This window comes from Tubulanus polymorphus, chromosome 7 (genome assembly GCF_964204645.1).
Source record: "Tubulanus polymorphus chromosome 7, tnTubPoly1.2, whole genome shotgun sequence".
Lineage (NCBI taxonomy): Eukaryota > Metazoa > Nemertea > Palaeonemertea > Tubulaniformes > Tubulanidae > Tubulanus > Tubulanus polymorphus.
The window spans coordinates 1,884,604-1,900,000 of NC_134031.1; the positions used below are offsets into that span (position 1 = coordinate 1,884,604).

At 41.4% G+C, this 15,397-nt stretch overlaps 1 protein-coding gene across 1 annotated transcript in view; it reads left to right on the forward strand.

Moving 5' to 3' along the window:
• The first annotated feature begins 213 nt into the window (after positions 1-213).
• Positions 214-15,397, forward strand: part of LOC141908545 (uncharacterized) — a 21,107-nt gene continuing 5,923 nt past the window's right edge. The window contains exons 1-2 of the mRNA XM_074798641.1: positions 214-2,595; positions 8,874-9,129. Coding sequence (XP_074654742.1) covers positions 301-2,595; positions 8,874-9,129 — 2,551 coding nt within the window. The 5' untranslated portion in view covers positions 214-300. The remainder of the gene's footprint in view (positions 2,596-8,873; positions 9,130-15,397) is intronic.

Below are 15,397 nucleotides of genomic sequence, written 5' to 3' on the forward strand. Positions count from 1 at the left end.
TACTCAATTTTTTTGAAAGTGACTTCTGCAGTTGCGAATTCAGATTTTCCGAGCAAGATAAATAATATCAATTGTCTCATGAGTCCAAGTTTCAATTTATTACTTGAGCCATTTTGCTTCAATAAAGCAATAATTTGATTGAATTTGAGGCGTTGAGAGAGACCGCCACTGACGAAATGACGTCATCAGTGGAAACTTCCTGGTCTCGGGGAATCCGGATGTGTTTGACGTTAGCTCCCGAATATATTTTTGACAGGCCGCGGTGACGACGGATTGATAATAAAAAAATTCGGCGACGCGATGGCGACTCTGCCGCCGTGGAAGCTGGCTCTAATCGAGAAAAAACGTCGCCATGAAGAAGACGAACGGCGTCGACATTTAGACGAAATGCGTCGCCTGGCAGAAATGCCCGCCTGGAAACGCGATCTTTTACTGAAGAAAAAAGCCGTTCAACAAATACACGCGAATAGTAACAACATAGTCTACGACGGGTCGACGAATAAATACATCGATAATAACTCGATCGGGACTCGAAACACGTTACAACACGTTCAACAACAAGCAGCGTCGGAAAATAGTCAACGTTCGACGCCCGATTCCGGGTTCGACGAAAACGACGCGACGCCGGAAACACCGTCGCCGGTGAAAGTATCGTCGGCGCTTCGATACCACCACCGCGAGAAAGACTACGCGAACGCGAATATCACCGGGACGACCGCCAATCATAATCACGTAACGACGAACGGCGTCGTTGCCGCCGCGGATAACAATTCGAACGATTCTTCGGAGGAAGAGTTACCGTATCAACCTGGATTCGTGCATAAGTTACTCGATAAATTCGCGCATTTGACGGTGAAAAAGAAAAAGTCGGCGTCCGGCGACGGGACGGAATCGCTTTATCGGAAACGCTCGGCGAGTGTCGAGGATATTTTAGAAACGGATAATAATTCGTTGCAGAGTAAAAAACATAGCGTCAGCGTTGAGGAATTGAGTCCAAAACGGGTTGTAGATCCACGATTGAGTCCGAAACGCGTTGTAGATCCAGGATTGAGTCCGAAGCGTGTCGTCGATCCGGTATCAAGTCCGAAGCGTGTTGCCGATCCGGTATTGAGTCCGAAGCGTGTTGTGGATCGCGAGCGGGCCGCTAGCGTTATAGACTACGGGGATATAAACGTTCCTCGCGCGGCGACTCGCGAGCGTGCCACTAGTATGGTCGTCGATTCCTCGCGCAGAGAGAATCTACTCATTAAAGAATCGAGCGCCGCGAATCATAAGCGATGCGATTATAACGCGAATCCCGAGTCCAACTTGCAGTCCGCGACTGACGAACCGGATTGTAACAACACGGTGAGGATTATTTCAGGGAATCGTGATAATTTCACGTCCGAGGAATTACCGGTCAGGAATCTCGTTTCGTCGGTTCGTAATATTTTCGAGAGCGGCGCGATGAAAGGGTCGCCGGAGATTCTGCGCAAGAAGAAATCGCGCGCGCCCGCGGTTCCCGTGGTAACCTCGCCCGCGGTTCCCGTGGTAACCTCGCCCGCGGTTCCGTCAGTCCCCCCGCAGACCGCACGCATACAACACAACTCAGATCTAACGACAAATTTGTCCTCAAAACGGACAGGGCCACCTGGTGGTCACAAAGCGAACAAAACACCGTCTGCTACTACTGTAGCAGACGCTACGAAAAAAGTCGTCGAAGTCAACAATCGAAACCACGGCGACGATAATAAAACGATCGTCAACGGAGAATTGGCGAAGATCCGCGAGGCAGGTCAGTCATGGGTGTTCGGAGGTGGGAAGTCGCAGAGTCCGAGTGGTCCGTTACAAAGTCCGGTGGGTGGTCCAGTGCAGAGTCCTTTAACTAACTGTTCGAAAATATCAACGTCGCAAAAACATGATGAAACTAGTAATAATAATATTAATAATAATAATATTCGTTCGGCGGCGAAATCTCAGAAAGATTCTCGACAACAAAATGCGAAAGAATCGCCGTCGACCTCTTCGACCAAAATGGTTGCCGTGAAACCGGTCGACAATGACTCAAACCGGTCATCGACCACTACGTTTAAACTGGTGACCGGTTCCGACGACGCGACCGGTGCGAAATCTCAGGTAAAACCGGCACAGGGGGCGCCACCACAACGACCGACGCTGAACTCGCAACAACCGCGTAAACGCCACGCACCACCCGTACCGTCGATATTTACGCAGCCGCAGATTCATAAACGCCACGGCGCGGCGTCGTCGGCGCCAAAAATGACGATCGGGAACGTGACGACCTCGTCGGCGAGTAGCGACGAGATTCCCGTTACTAATATAGACGACGTTCCGATTACAAATATCGATGACGTGATGGTATTCGAATTAAATGAGGGCAGCGCGCCGACGCCACGCCCGCCCCCGCCGCAGTTCATCGATACCAAACTCGATTTATCGGGTATCGTTAACGACGCCGTGTTGCCGTCGTCGCGCGACAGGACGAAATACGATCAGACGACGACGCCACCTAGGATCAAACCGTGTAATATCGAGTTCATCGGCGCCAACGTTAAACTGGAAAAATCATCTTTACAGAAAACGAAGAAACAAAAGGTGAGAATTTATTTGTTATTTTCGAGATTTTAGCTTGAAATTCGAGGATTTATTGATGTTAAACTCGGTCTACAACCAGGTCTACAACCAGGCCTACAACCAGGTCTACAACCAGGCCAAACCAGTTGCTAGGTCAAAACACCAGTTGTTACGCATACGTTAAGCTGATAACCACTGGACTAGTTTTATTGGTCTACTGGTTTGCATGCTTTCCAGCTACGTACGAGACCAGGGTTTGATTGTCAGTGAATGCGTGTACCTGTCACAGTCTCTGACCATCTTCGTTTTATAGCATTCTGCGCTCTTCTGTAAGAGGAATTATCGCATACTTTCTCTTTCGATTCCTGTGTTTGGAAGTTTCTGCCCCAAATTTTTTCATCTCTGCGACGTTGGAAATCTTTACCGAGAAGATTATCTCATCTATGTGACCTGACTGACCCAGACCTCTGCGTTTTAAGGATATTACACATGTAGGGCCTATGTCTAATCCAGTTTTGTCATTAGATGTGTTGTACTTTAATAGAGTTATGCGTAATTGGGTGAGGTCCAATAAACTTGAATGAATTTCACGACAATCTGTTGACTGGGTTTTAATATATAGTAGAAGTTAATTGTTTATAGTCGATATGTCTCTCTCTCTCCTGGCATCTGTCTGAGTCATGTTATTATATATAATACTGTACTGAGTTGTGCTGTTGGAACCAGCTTGTCGATACAACCTGTTCGTCCTAAACATCGCTTCAATTATTGCTCCTGGTGTCGACAGGAATGTTATACTGGCTTTTATTTCCTTAAGCAGTTTTACATCTTTAAACTGTTCAAGCTTTCTGTTACCTTTTGGAAGGGATCCGAAATTTCTACCTTTAGAAATTCACTGAAATACATACGCTTTTACTGGCAGCTTGAGCGTGTAGATATATGAGGGAGAGGGGTCCAAAAATGTGAGTTTATTTAATTGTTCTTTGATAACGCCCCGTGGACGCATCAGCCTACTTTTTCTTCGGATTGAATATCAATTCAATACATATCAGTTGAATGTATATATCTGAATAGGAAATTTCCCTCGATGTTAATGAACTTCCTCGTACTTGAAGATAAAAAAAACCAAGAATTTTTGGCACAATTTCAGATGATTTGCATGAGAATATTTCTATTGCGCTCACAGTCGCAGTACTGCTGATATAAAGACGCGGTTCTCTTTACTACTGTAGATATATACGAATACTGAGTACGGCGAAGAACAAGTCGTTTTCGATCGGACATTTTTTTTACGTCGACCACCTGTGGATTCGTGACTGATTGTATTATTGTATATGAACCACCTGGTGCTTGATTTTCACATCGCAATATGAAGCATACACGAGTAGCTGCGTTGTTTTTCTCTATTGTCTTATTAAAGCTTGCGCAAAAAATTAGCAGCAGATTATGTTTGTATATTCACACTTATGATTCAAGCTTTTATCAGGTTTCTGTTCGAGGTGTGGATTTGAGCGCGACCCCCGACCGTGGGTTGACTCAGGAATGGGTGGGATTGAAAAAAGATGATCTTTAAATGATTGAAAACTGTGCAAATGTTGCACATTGGATTTAACTACGCAGTCACGAAACAAAAGTTCGATTTCGTGATCTATAATTATAAACTACGGAACTCGATAATGAGTCAAATATAAGAATTGAGAATTCGATTCCTCTCAAACTGTAGTTTGGCAATATTGACTTTGTTTTACATGGTCCATGGGTGGGTCTGGTTTGATTTGATACTTTCTTCTCTTTCTTACAATCTGCCTCTACTGTCTTTCTAGCTGTCTGAATTGGAGTGGACCTCTCACTCTTTCTCTCCCTCACTCATTCGATAAGCCTCTCTTGAATTGATTATCACGAGGTGAAATTCAGTAAATTTACTGCAAATAACACTAGACCGAACTCGACACTAACCTTTCCATCTTCAAACAGAATTTGCTCGAGTAAATAAGAAATTTGATCATCGTGAATCGATGATGAATACTCGATGTATTGTCGTGTTGTCCGTACACTGAACCAACGGTCGTCCATCCGTCTGTCTGTCCCGATAAGTGTTACAAACCGCATGTAGTATTTAAACAGATATTTAGCATGTCCTTGATTTAATCAGTTCCAATTTAGAATCGAGCTTTCATGCTAGCTAAAAGTCTGTTCTAAATCTATGTTGATCCGTTCCATTTTAGAACCGACCGATTCCAGGTCCATTCTACTGGTTATTTCTCTATGTGCGAATAGAAACATTGCTTTAATTACCTCTTAATGAAATCATAGTAAATTTCACGAAAAAGGTTGAATTTGTGTATTATGAAGGATCGTTGAAATCACGGTATTCTGATTGTTAGATTGATAGTAGGATTTGATCAGATGTGATCACGTCATTGTGTCGTGTATTTACACACATGTAGAGCTGATATATATTAATGAGTAATTAGCCCCCTGAACAAGCAGCCACAGCAGCAGCAGCAGCAGCAGCAGCAGCCACAGTGTTTGATTTGATGAATTTTCATCAGTCTCAGAGATAGAGAGAGAGAAAGAGCTATTACATGTAGATCTACGATTTATAATTCATCACACACTACACACAACCAAAAACTAGGGTGTGGGTTAAATTTGCCTCTGGACCCAGTTCCACAGTTGTGTGAGTTTAGTATTGACTCTGGACCCGGTGTACTGATGTGTATATGGTAATAATGACTGTGGTATATTCGTATATGTCTTATATTGTCAATTATTTCTTGTAGACAGAGTCTATTGGAATGTATACTGTGTTTATATTATCAGTGTATTCATTAACAAAACCAATAACCACAATTCAATATCTACGACTCAGTTCTCTCTCTGTTAGTCTTCACCACTCTGCGTATGAAATGATCTTTCTATGTGATAAATAGATTGTATCTGGTGGTGAATCTTCGAGTTGTTGCCAGGGGCTTGTCTGAAGCAGATGGTCTCGGGAGATAAGTGACTGTATAATTGAGCTGAAGAATCTAACACTCAATCGAAAGAAAAATTGTTCGAGGATTTTGATGTTACAACTCACAAAAAAACAAAATTTGAAAATGGCTCGTTCTTGAGTTCTGACTGGGTCGTTCTTGAGTTCTGACCGGGTCGTTCTCGAGTTCTGACTGGGTCGTTCTTGAGTTCTGACCGGGTCGTTCTTGAGTTCTGACTGGGTCGTTGTTGAGTTCTGACCGGGTCGTTGTTGAGTTCTGACCGGGTCGTTGTTGAGTTCTGACCGGGTCGTTGTTGAGTTCTGACCGGGTCGTTGTTGAGTTCTGACCGGGTCGTTGTTGAGTTCTGACCGGGTCGTTGTTGAGTTCTGACCGGGTCGTTGTTGAGTTCTGACCGGGTCGTTGTTGAGTTCTGACCGGGTCGTTGTTGAGTTCTGACCGGGTCGTTGTTGAGTTCTGACCGGGTCGTTGTTGAGTTCTGACCGGGTCGTTGTTGAGTTCTGACCGGGTCGTTGTTGAGTTCTGACCGGGTCGTTGTTGAGTTCTGACCGGGTCGTTGTTGAGTTCTGACCGGGTCGTTGTTGAGTTCTGACTGGGTCGTTGTTGAGTTCTGACTAGGTCGTTGTTGAGTTCTGACTGTGTCTTTTTTGAGTTCTGACCGGGTCGTTGTTGAGTTCTGACCGGGTCGTTGTTGAGTTCTGACCGGGTCGTTGTTAAGTTCTGACCGGGTCGTTGTTGAGTTCTGACCGGGTCGTTGTTGAGTTCTGACCGGGTCGTTGTTGAGTTCTGACTGGGTCGTTGTTGAGTTCTGACTGGGTCAGTCTTGAGTTCTGACTGGGTCATTCTTGAGTTCTGACTGGGTCGTTCTTGAGTTCTGACCGGGTCGTTCTTGGATTTCAAGTCGTTCAGGTTTTGTGCAAGCTCTGTTTTTTGCGGATAAATTCAACAGATACATAAACATTATTTCTGCTGATTAAACATCTGTAGATAACTTGCGTCAATCAGAAAAGATAATCAATCAAAGGCACCGGTATTTGTTGATGTCTTTACTGTCGTGTGATTAATTAGTCTTACCGAGTAATTAATGATAATCTCAGTAGGCTTCGGTAATTAGCAGCCCGATAATTTTTGTTCGAACTGAGAGATGATGGAGTTTTGATTTTGAACCCGCTGTATTTCAACACCTGGAAATTCTTCCCAAAAAAGAAAATTTTGATAATTTTGTACTGGATATTTAAAACAGTGAACTACCGCTTATAACGAACAGATTTTCTGGTGCCTTGAAGATCGTTGTAACAAGATTCCGCTGAATATAAAACTCAAGGGAAAATTTGTTGAAAATTTGTCGGATATTTGTTGAAATATTTTTCCAACCCTCTTTGAAGTCCGATCCTCAAATTTTTTACAATTCAAAAAGACCTGCCCTTCAGCATTTGAGTATTTGAAATGTTAGGGTGTATATGGCCTAATTATGCGATATTTTTGGATCGAAAACCTAGATATTTTATGAATTTGCAGCTGGTTTTCGCGTGATCCGTTGTAACATCTTGTCAAACGTATCCGGTTTCATATTTGAAATCGTATCTATTTCGATTGTGATGATTTATTTCCGCGCTGGGCCGATCCATGCATCCAAGGGGTGGTTTTGGAACGGACTAACTATCATAGTGTAAACGTGGATGACAAACAGATTTTCATTGAGGGACAAAACAGTGTGGCCACTGACCCTGGACAACTAGGAATTTGAACAATTTTGCAAAAAGTTTTCCTCAAAAATTGAGGCTCTTTATCAATACGTGATTCAATTAAAAAAAATGAATAAATTTTAACATTTTGAGCTTAGAAATTTATCTGATTCATTCCGAGAATATTCTGTTATAACTTGGAAAAATCAGGGACAATACATGGATTTATGAATTGGCGGAAAGTTGTCGCCCTGAAAGAGTTAAAACTGCGCAGGAGATTTCTATCAGCAAGAAAAACGCGACATATTTTCTTTATGCGGTGGAGCTATTTAATTCACGCGCGCGGGGAAGTGTTAGATGGTTCGTTAACTCAGCGCAGGAATTCCTGTTACCTCAGGTGCACTTCATTCTACGAATAAAAATATCGATCATATCAGATGATGATATACCTACCTACAGTACGTGTTGTGTGAGACAAGTCACAGTGTGAGACTCGCACAACACCTCCTAGATAAACTAAAGCATCATTCTTCTTAATCCTTTCTTTGTTTCTTTTTCATCATTTGCCTCAAATGAGACTAAAACATCATCAGGGGCCTGTTGTACAGCGATGGCTCAGACTCAGTAAGTTGAGGGGAAACAGAACCTCAACCCTACTAACAATGCCCCGAGTGACACTCAGTAGGTTGAGTGATGGAATTGAATTGATTTTATAGATTGGAATTTAGGGGTAAGCCAGTATTTACTGATATTTATCGAGCGTAACAGGAATTCATGTTCATTTATTACGCGCATGAATTAATTCAGTTCATCACCGTGTTGAACATCTGGACTGACAATAGTTGAATGAACAGCCCGCGACCGACGCCAGTAAAATACTGTACTCCAACCGATATTCAACAAATGTCTGCTTTTAATCAAAAATTCATCACTGCTGATTATGATTTACATTTCAAATTTACATTGCCTCCGGCGGGCAGACTACGCTTTATTTAATGCAACTAAAAACAAGGTGGATTTAAACTCGAAATTATCGTCTGATTTGATGCTGTTTTTTTTTTCATAATTCATCTTTAGCGCCGATATTGTGTGGATTGAAGTTCAAAGAAGTTTTTGATTGATCCACGAATGAAATGTGTTGCATTACGAAACACTGTCATCTTGAATACTCTTCGTATTCTAAAAACCAAGCTTGGTGTTCCACAGGGTTCTATTGTTAGACCATTACCTGACGAGATATCAAATTATTTCAATCATATTTTCATGTTTCAAAGTATCTCTGGAAGGAGGTTATTGAAACCGATCATTTTTTGTTGATACTTTACAAAAGAGTGAAATTTATTGTCTGTAAATCGTTGAAACTATTTCCAGTCTTGATGAATATCATTGAGAGTAACCCACAATATCAATTTAAACAACTGCTCTTGCTTTTTCGTACGTTTCGGGCCGATTCCCTCAACCCATCTTATAATTATAAACCCTGAAGATGGGTGGAAAGATTCCACCAAAACGTGAGAAAAAATCAATAAAAGTTATTTCACTTGATATTGCGGGTTTCTCTTGAAAGATTTATTGATTCATTGATTGTAAATTTTCTCATTTTCTCTGTAATATTTTCTAGGGTTCGATATCGTTTGATTCCGATCACGTGATGTACGAATATCCATCTGAACAATCGCTGCTAGATTTCTTCGCCTCTCAGGAACAACGCGACGACGACGACGGAGGTGGCGCCACCGACAACACAGATAACAATTTCTATAGCAACAACAACAACAATGTAGACAGCATGACCGATAGCGGAGATGACGATAGCGAAGATGTGAATAAAAACGCTTCCAACTCGGATATCAATTTGCTCAATAACCCCGCCCTCGGTAAGTTCGATAACCATTTCATCGTTTCCGCACTTTTTAAATTCCCTTTACCCTCAATTACGGTCTGCAACTTGCCTTTAAGATAGTTATGACTTCGATTCCCGTTGCGCTGGTTAAGCAGATTCATTATGACTAGTTTATATCGATTTAAAAGTTCACTGACATGAAGGAAGTAGGAATGAATTCAAAATATTGTTCATGGTGGCCACTTATCCATGGAAAACCCGGAAAAATCTGACTCATTACTGCGAAACTGGGTCCAGATTTTATTGGTTTTACAGACCTGGATATGACTACTATTTAAAAGAGTTGCTCCCAAAAACATATAAAAAGTTACTCTCAAAATCTGGATAATTTCTAGTTCAGTTTCAATTAAGCTACAAATTCTGATGTCAAACGACTCTAATTTTCTTGTGACCTATTACGATAAGTGATATCGGGTATTCTGGTCCGGTCTGGTCCAGTCGGGTCCGGTCTGGACCAGTCTGGTCCAGTCGGGTCTCGTCGACTACTGAAAATGACAGGTATTTTTACGTTCTTCTCCAATGACTACGATCAATTTTCAGCGAATAGATTTAAGAAAGACGGACCGAATAAATTTAAAATTCACCTCGTGTCGTACCTGGCTCAATTGTGTATAGATTTAATGGTTGAGGTACCGGAATCGACGTATGAATCGTCAAATGATTCTTCTGTTTATAACGATTCACAACCGACAGGTACCGCCCCCTATCTCTCCCTCGACTGAGAGAGAGAGATGCCTCAGTGAATTCAGAAGCCTGCCGCGCACCTTTACGATATAAACAGGATTTACGATAATTCTAGGTTTGAACAAAATCAAAAGGTTTAAGTGGGGCCTGAATGGCAATGAGGACCCTGTTCTGCACCAGCTATCTTGCCATATAGTATCCCACTAGATGGCGTGCTGCACCAGCTTTTCCGCCAGACGCTTGTATATATCGATAGAGTAACCTGATCGAAATAAACATTAAACATTAAACAAATCATGTCTAGGTATTCGTAGAATTTGAGAAATTACGGATACATTTTAATTGAATCTTTGTTGAAATCTGGCATTGTTGTCTGAAAGTTCACTAGCAACATCTGGTGGATCCTCGCTTGCCACAGTCAAGCGTCGAGTCCACATTAAGGAGGTGGCCATCTTTGATCTTTATGTGATCTCATAAAATAGGTTTTCGGACTACTTTTAGTAGAGGCAGTCTATAAACCTCACTGATCCCGGAACAGATCTAAAGGTGTCATACGTCACGCGATAACCATGAAAATCATTCTATCGGAAAGGTGTGCGGACCCTTGAATTAATGATACAGCCACGGCTGAAAGTCTCATCGGTGATAACTAATGTTTAAAAGTATCGTAAAGGTGTTCAGCAGGTCTGGCTTGATAACCTCAACGCCCACTGGTTTACCCCACTACAGCCTACAGCGCCCACCCGTCCACTATCTCTACCTGCACTAAATAATATTCAATATTTCAATATTAACGAGTGTTTCTCATTATATCATGTTATAAGCACGCGTTCATTAATAAATCAGTAGATTATTAATTGGCCAATTAATTAATTATTAATTGGTCAATTAATTTATTATCAGGTGCCGAACTGAAGCGGTTTATCGATATATTAGGTTTACACTCAGAAATTGAGAATGCTTAAACCATTGACTCGAGAATGTTTCCACGTACTTAGATAAGTGTTAATTATTTATTAACAAGTCGTAGGTTGATCGTTTAACTAATTAACTAGATTAATTAGCGGATTAATTAGCTTAATCCGATTAATGAATGAACTGTGTAAAGGAAGAAGGGAGTTGATTTCTGCCAGTATGGTCTCGTGCCTGTCTCTATACGACGGCTCGGTTATAGACACCGAGAGAGACTTTATTCACAAATTATTCATGAGTTTGTGTTGATTGGATTTGTATTATATAAGTTAGCCACGTTTCATAGTTCAAGACTGACGTCGAATCTGTATAACTTGTGTTCAGATGTTTGTCCCGATGAACCATACGGGCCAGTTTCATAGACCCACGTGTTTTTAGAGATTTACATGATGACATGACAGACCCTCCAAGTTTGTGAATTCCCCTAATCCCATTGCCCAATAAAGAAATCAATTTTTGTTTGAAATTCAATTTTTTCCTGTAATGCTCGGTTAGTTTTATTTTGTTTAGCTCTGACCTTGGAGTTTCGGGTAGTCATTTGGTCAAATGATTATTCCCAGCTCTGACCTAGGGGGGTCAACTATATTGTCTTCGGATTTAAGATAGCAATTCCGGCTACTTCTATCGTCGGCTATTTATTATGCTATTCCTGAATAGGGAATTCTGGTCAAAACAAATGTGTCAGAAGAGACTTCTGGAATTGGTAGAGAGCGAATTTAAGATTCTCATGGTGTATTGCGAGTCAACCTTGCTGTAGAGGTTGACTGATAGGTGAATCAGCCAACCGTGGAATTTCCTGCAAATTATACGTTATTCATCGGCCTAAATCACTTTGGTAATGTGGATATGATTCTAATTTATATACACTAAGAGTTCCACATATAGGCCTAGTATCTTTTAAAAACGTGGTTAAGTTGAAATTCAACTCCCCTATAGTTTGAATCATATAAAGGGCCGGGTCTCAACCGATGTCTCAGACTTATGGTATGTTTGTTATACGCTTGGGTTTTATGTATGAAAATACCTGATATGCATCGAGACTTCGCAAACAACAGACTTTTACTGTAAAAACTCGTTGTTTAATGATTTATGAATTGTGATCAGTTGAGAAATCTGATTTTGTCTGGGGGAGTCAAACTATCAATGCTGAATTAAGTATCACCTGTAGATTTGATATTTACAGCTAGGAATAGGCTTGAAATATTACTTTTGTCGAGTTGTTGAAAAAAATAACAAGGTCACGAATCATAGCGACAGCTTTTCAACAGTCATTTACACACATGTCATGCCATAGCCGCCCTATCGCGTGAAGGTCTTATTTTTAGATCATTCAGTTCAAATCAAACTGGTAGATTCGTTGTCTTGATGTTCAGGTTCTGATAGGTTTCCTATAAAATCAAAATTACGTAGATTGTCATTGGATTTAACTAGTCACATTTCTTGACGCAGCATAGAGGGTATAACCCCGCTCCTGGAGGAAGCCTGATTCTGGGTACAACCCCTATACCTGCTACTGGAGGAAGCCTGATTCTGGGTATAACCCCGCTCTTGGAGGAATCCTGATTCTGGGTATAACCCCTATACCTGCTACTGGAGGAAGCCTGATTCTGGGTATAACCCCGCTCCTGGAGGAATCCTGATTCTGGGTATAATCCCTATACCTGCTACTGGAGGTAGCCTGATTCTGGGTATAACCCGGCTCCTGGAGGAATCCTGATTCTGGGTATAACCCCTATTCCTGCTATCTGAGGAAGTGTTGACGCGGTGTAGAATTTTACAGGAAGCCTCACTCAACCCGTCGATGTTGTTATATTTTTTTCACATATAACAGAAGGTCACGAGAGGTTTGTATACACCGATTACAGCGGAATGAGCTGATAATATGTTGCCGATGGCGATGGTTCAACAATCACTGCGACCGATAGCGGCTGGCGGTGGTCGTCGTGGTTTCTTTATGTTATCTCGGTAGATCAATGGCGCGTGGTCAGATTCATTTCCGTTTGCCGTTCAGTGATCAGTTCTACAGTGTATTCTACAGTGTATTCTACAGTGTATTCTACAGTGTATTCTACAATGTATTCCGAGTGGATGAACACAGGAACTCGGTGCCACATTCTCATCATACTTACAAACCTCACCTCCGTATACTACACTCTGGTCACTCACCTGGAATACATCTAGAAAAAAATAAGTGATTTTGACAAATTTTGTAAAAAAAACTGGTTTTATTGACTGGTATCACTTTTAACCAGGGGGCTAACTCAATTGATAATGAATTGAGTTAAAGGTTTAAAGGTAATACCAGTCTATAAACCGGCACCTGGAAACAATCAGCAATTTCGATGTATTATTCGCCTTGTGTTTCTTTATCAATTTGTGATTCTTGGAAAATTTCACATTTTAAACATAGACATTTCTCCATTGATCTGTCGCTGATTCCCTCAATTTCATGTATTGTACGTGCTAGGCTTCTCTCGAGAACGGATTTTATCGGTTTTAGTTCAATTTCATTCAAATCACTTCGAACTTTGTAGATACGTTCAAAACACATGTACATCGAGTCAGTCTGGAATTATCATATTCAAAACACATGTACATCGAGTCAGTCTGGAATTATCATATTCAAAACACATGTACATCGAGTCAGTCTGGAATTATTATATTCAAAACAACGTTCCGTTAAATTTCATCAGTGGATCCGATAAAAACCACAAACACTTCACGACCCCGAACCCCGGGTCGGTCCCGGTAAAAGCTCGTTCAATCAGACTGTTTTTGTTTGCTGAACAAACATGAAAATTGATTCTCTTCAGGAGAAAGAGGGAGTTGTAACATATGTAACTAGAGAACTCTGATTGAACTCTGGGTCTGTCGTTGTAAGCGCTTACAGTATTTCACAGTTTTAGTAATAGTACAAATTGAGGCTGTCACAATCGTTAATTGAGACATTTTAATCTCGCTCTGAAAGTGCAGCGAGGCCTGAAGGTAGTGAATAGTGAAAAAGTGGCATTAACCTCAGCTTCACGTATATTGTGAGGGGGAGCTGGGAGAGGGGGAGGTTGCCGGAAGGTTTAACTTGACGCAGGGTTTACTAGTGTTAAGTATCGTGGTCTCGAGGAGAGATGCTACCACTAGATCGTTATTTGTATTCACTTTCCGTCATCGTATTTGCGGTTGTTCACTATAGAGTCGACTTCAGAACTCAAGAGTCATAAAAACCGGTAACAGCAGGAACTCGCTGTCACAACGGTTTCACAACTATTGCATCACAACTGACACAGGTTTCTTATTGGACATTTGAAACTGTTCCCTCAATTAACCAGAACTGGTGTATCTTGAATCTGCTAGCTAATAGCCACAAAAATTATTTGACGTGGGCCAAATTTGTATCTGTATCTAATCTTTATCTAATGAGGTCTGGATCGGCTATTCACACTGGTACCCGGTCCATGGCAGCCCGGGGTGACCATTCACACGGGTACCCGGTCCATGCAAGCCCGAGTGACCATTTACACTGGTGCCCGGTCCATGGCAGCCCGGGGTAACCATTCACACGGGTACCCGGTCCATGCCAGCCCGGGGTGACCATTCACACGGGTACCCGGTCCGTGGTCAAATTATTTCATTTGAATGCTGACAGTTTCTGGAAGTGACTGACCTCACTTGCCTCAGCATTGTTTTGATAGTGTTTTAGTAACGAGTAAGGCACTAATTACGCATGCGCCAATTTCGATTCTAATCTCGTTTGACCAAATCGTCTCGGCTATTGATGATTTTCACTGATGGACATGTTGTTATTCAAAGCACAGAGTGGAAACCGTGAACAGATTATAGCCAGTAATGAACTGGTTTTTTTAAACGTTTAGTTCATTCATTCTCTCAGTTGATCTATCTATCTCTGTGTTACTCTCTGTGGTTGTGAGTTTATCTTAATCCATTCTCACCAAATCACAATCAATCACCGCACAATAAACTACAGCATTGACATCATCGTCGGCAGACGCATTCTAAATCAGGTTTCACTTCATTGAAAGTTGGAACGTATCTTATTTCTTAGGGCTTCTCTTTTATCGGATAGATCTTATTCAGTCATGAAGAACATGTGATGCATCATGTGATAACTGAATGCAATTGTAAAGTTTTGAGGGAAATATTTTGATTGATCCCCATTTTGTGCCATTTTACACAAGCTGTGTTGAAGTTTCAGAAATGTTATTCTAATCTGTTCAGATTGTTATCAGTAACTCTGGTACTGAAAACTTCTTCTTTTTATGCCATTTTTTTGGAGCTTAGAATTTTTTGCGTAAGCTGCTTTTAAAATTTCAGGAATCGTAATCTAATCTGTCCAAATTGTGATCGGTAACTGCTTTCTGTCATTGTATCTTGACTTGAAAACAATCCGGGAAAATCTGGATAAATAAATGTGGAAAAAAGTGTAACAAAGCCACAATTTGAGTTGTGAGGTATTAGTTCACTCACTGTTTCAACCGGGCTTGGCGTTTTATAGCTAATTAAGAGTTAATTCATTGATGTCTGCCGTGTATGTGGCCACTAGTTGAACTCCCTGAGAGTAGTTAGCAGCGTTT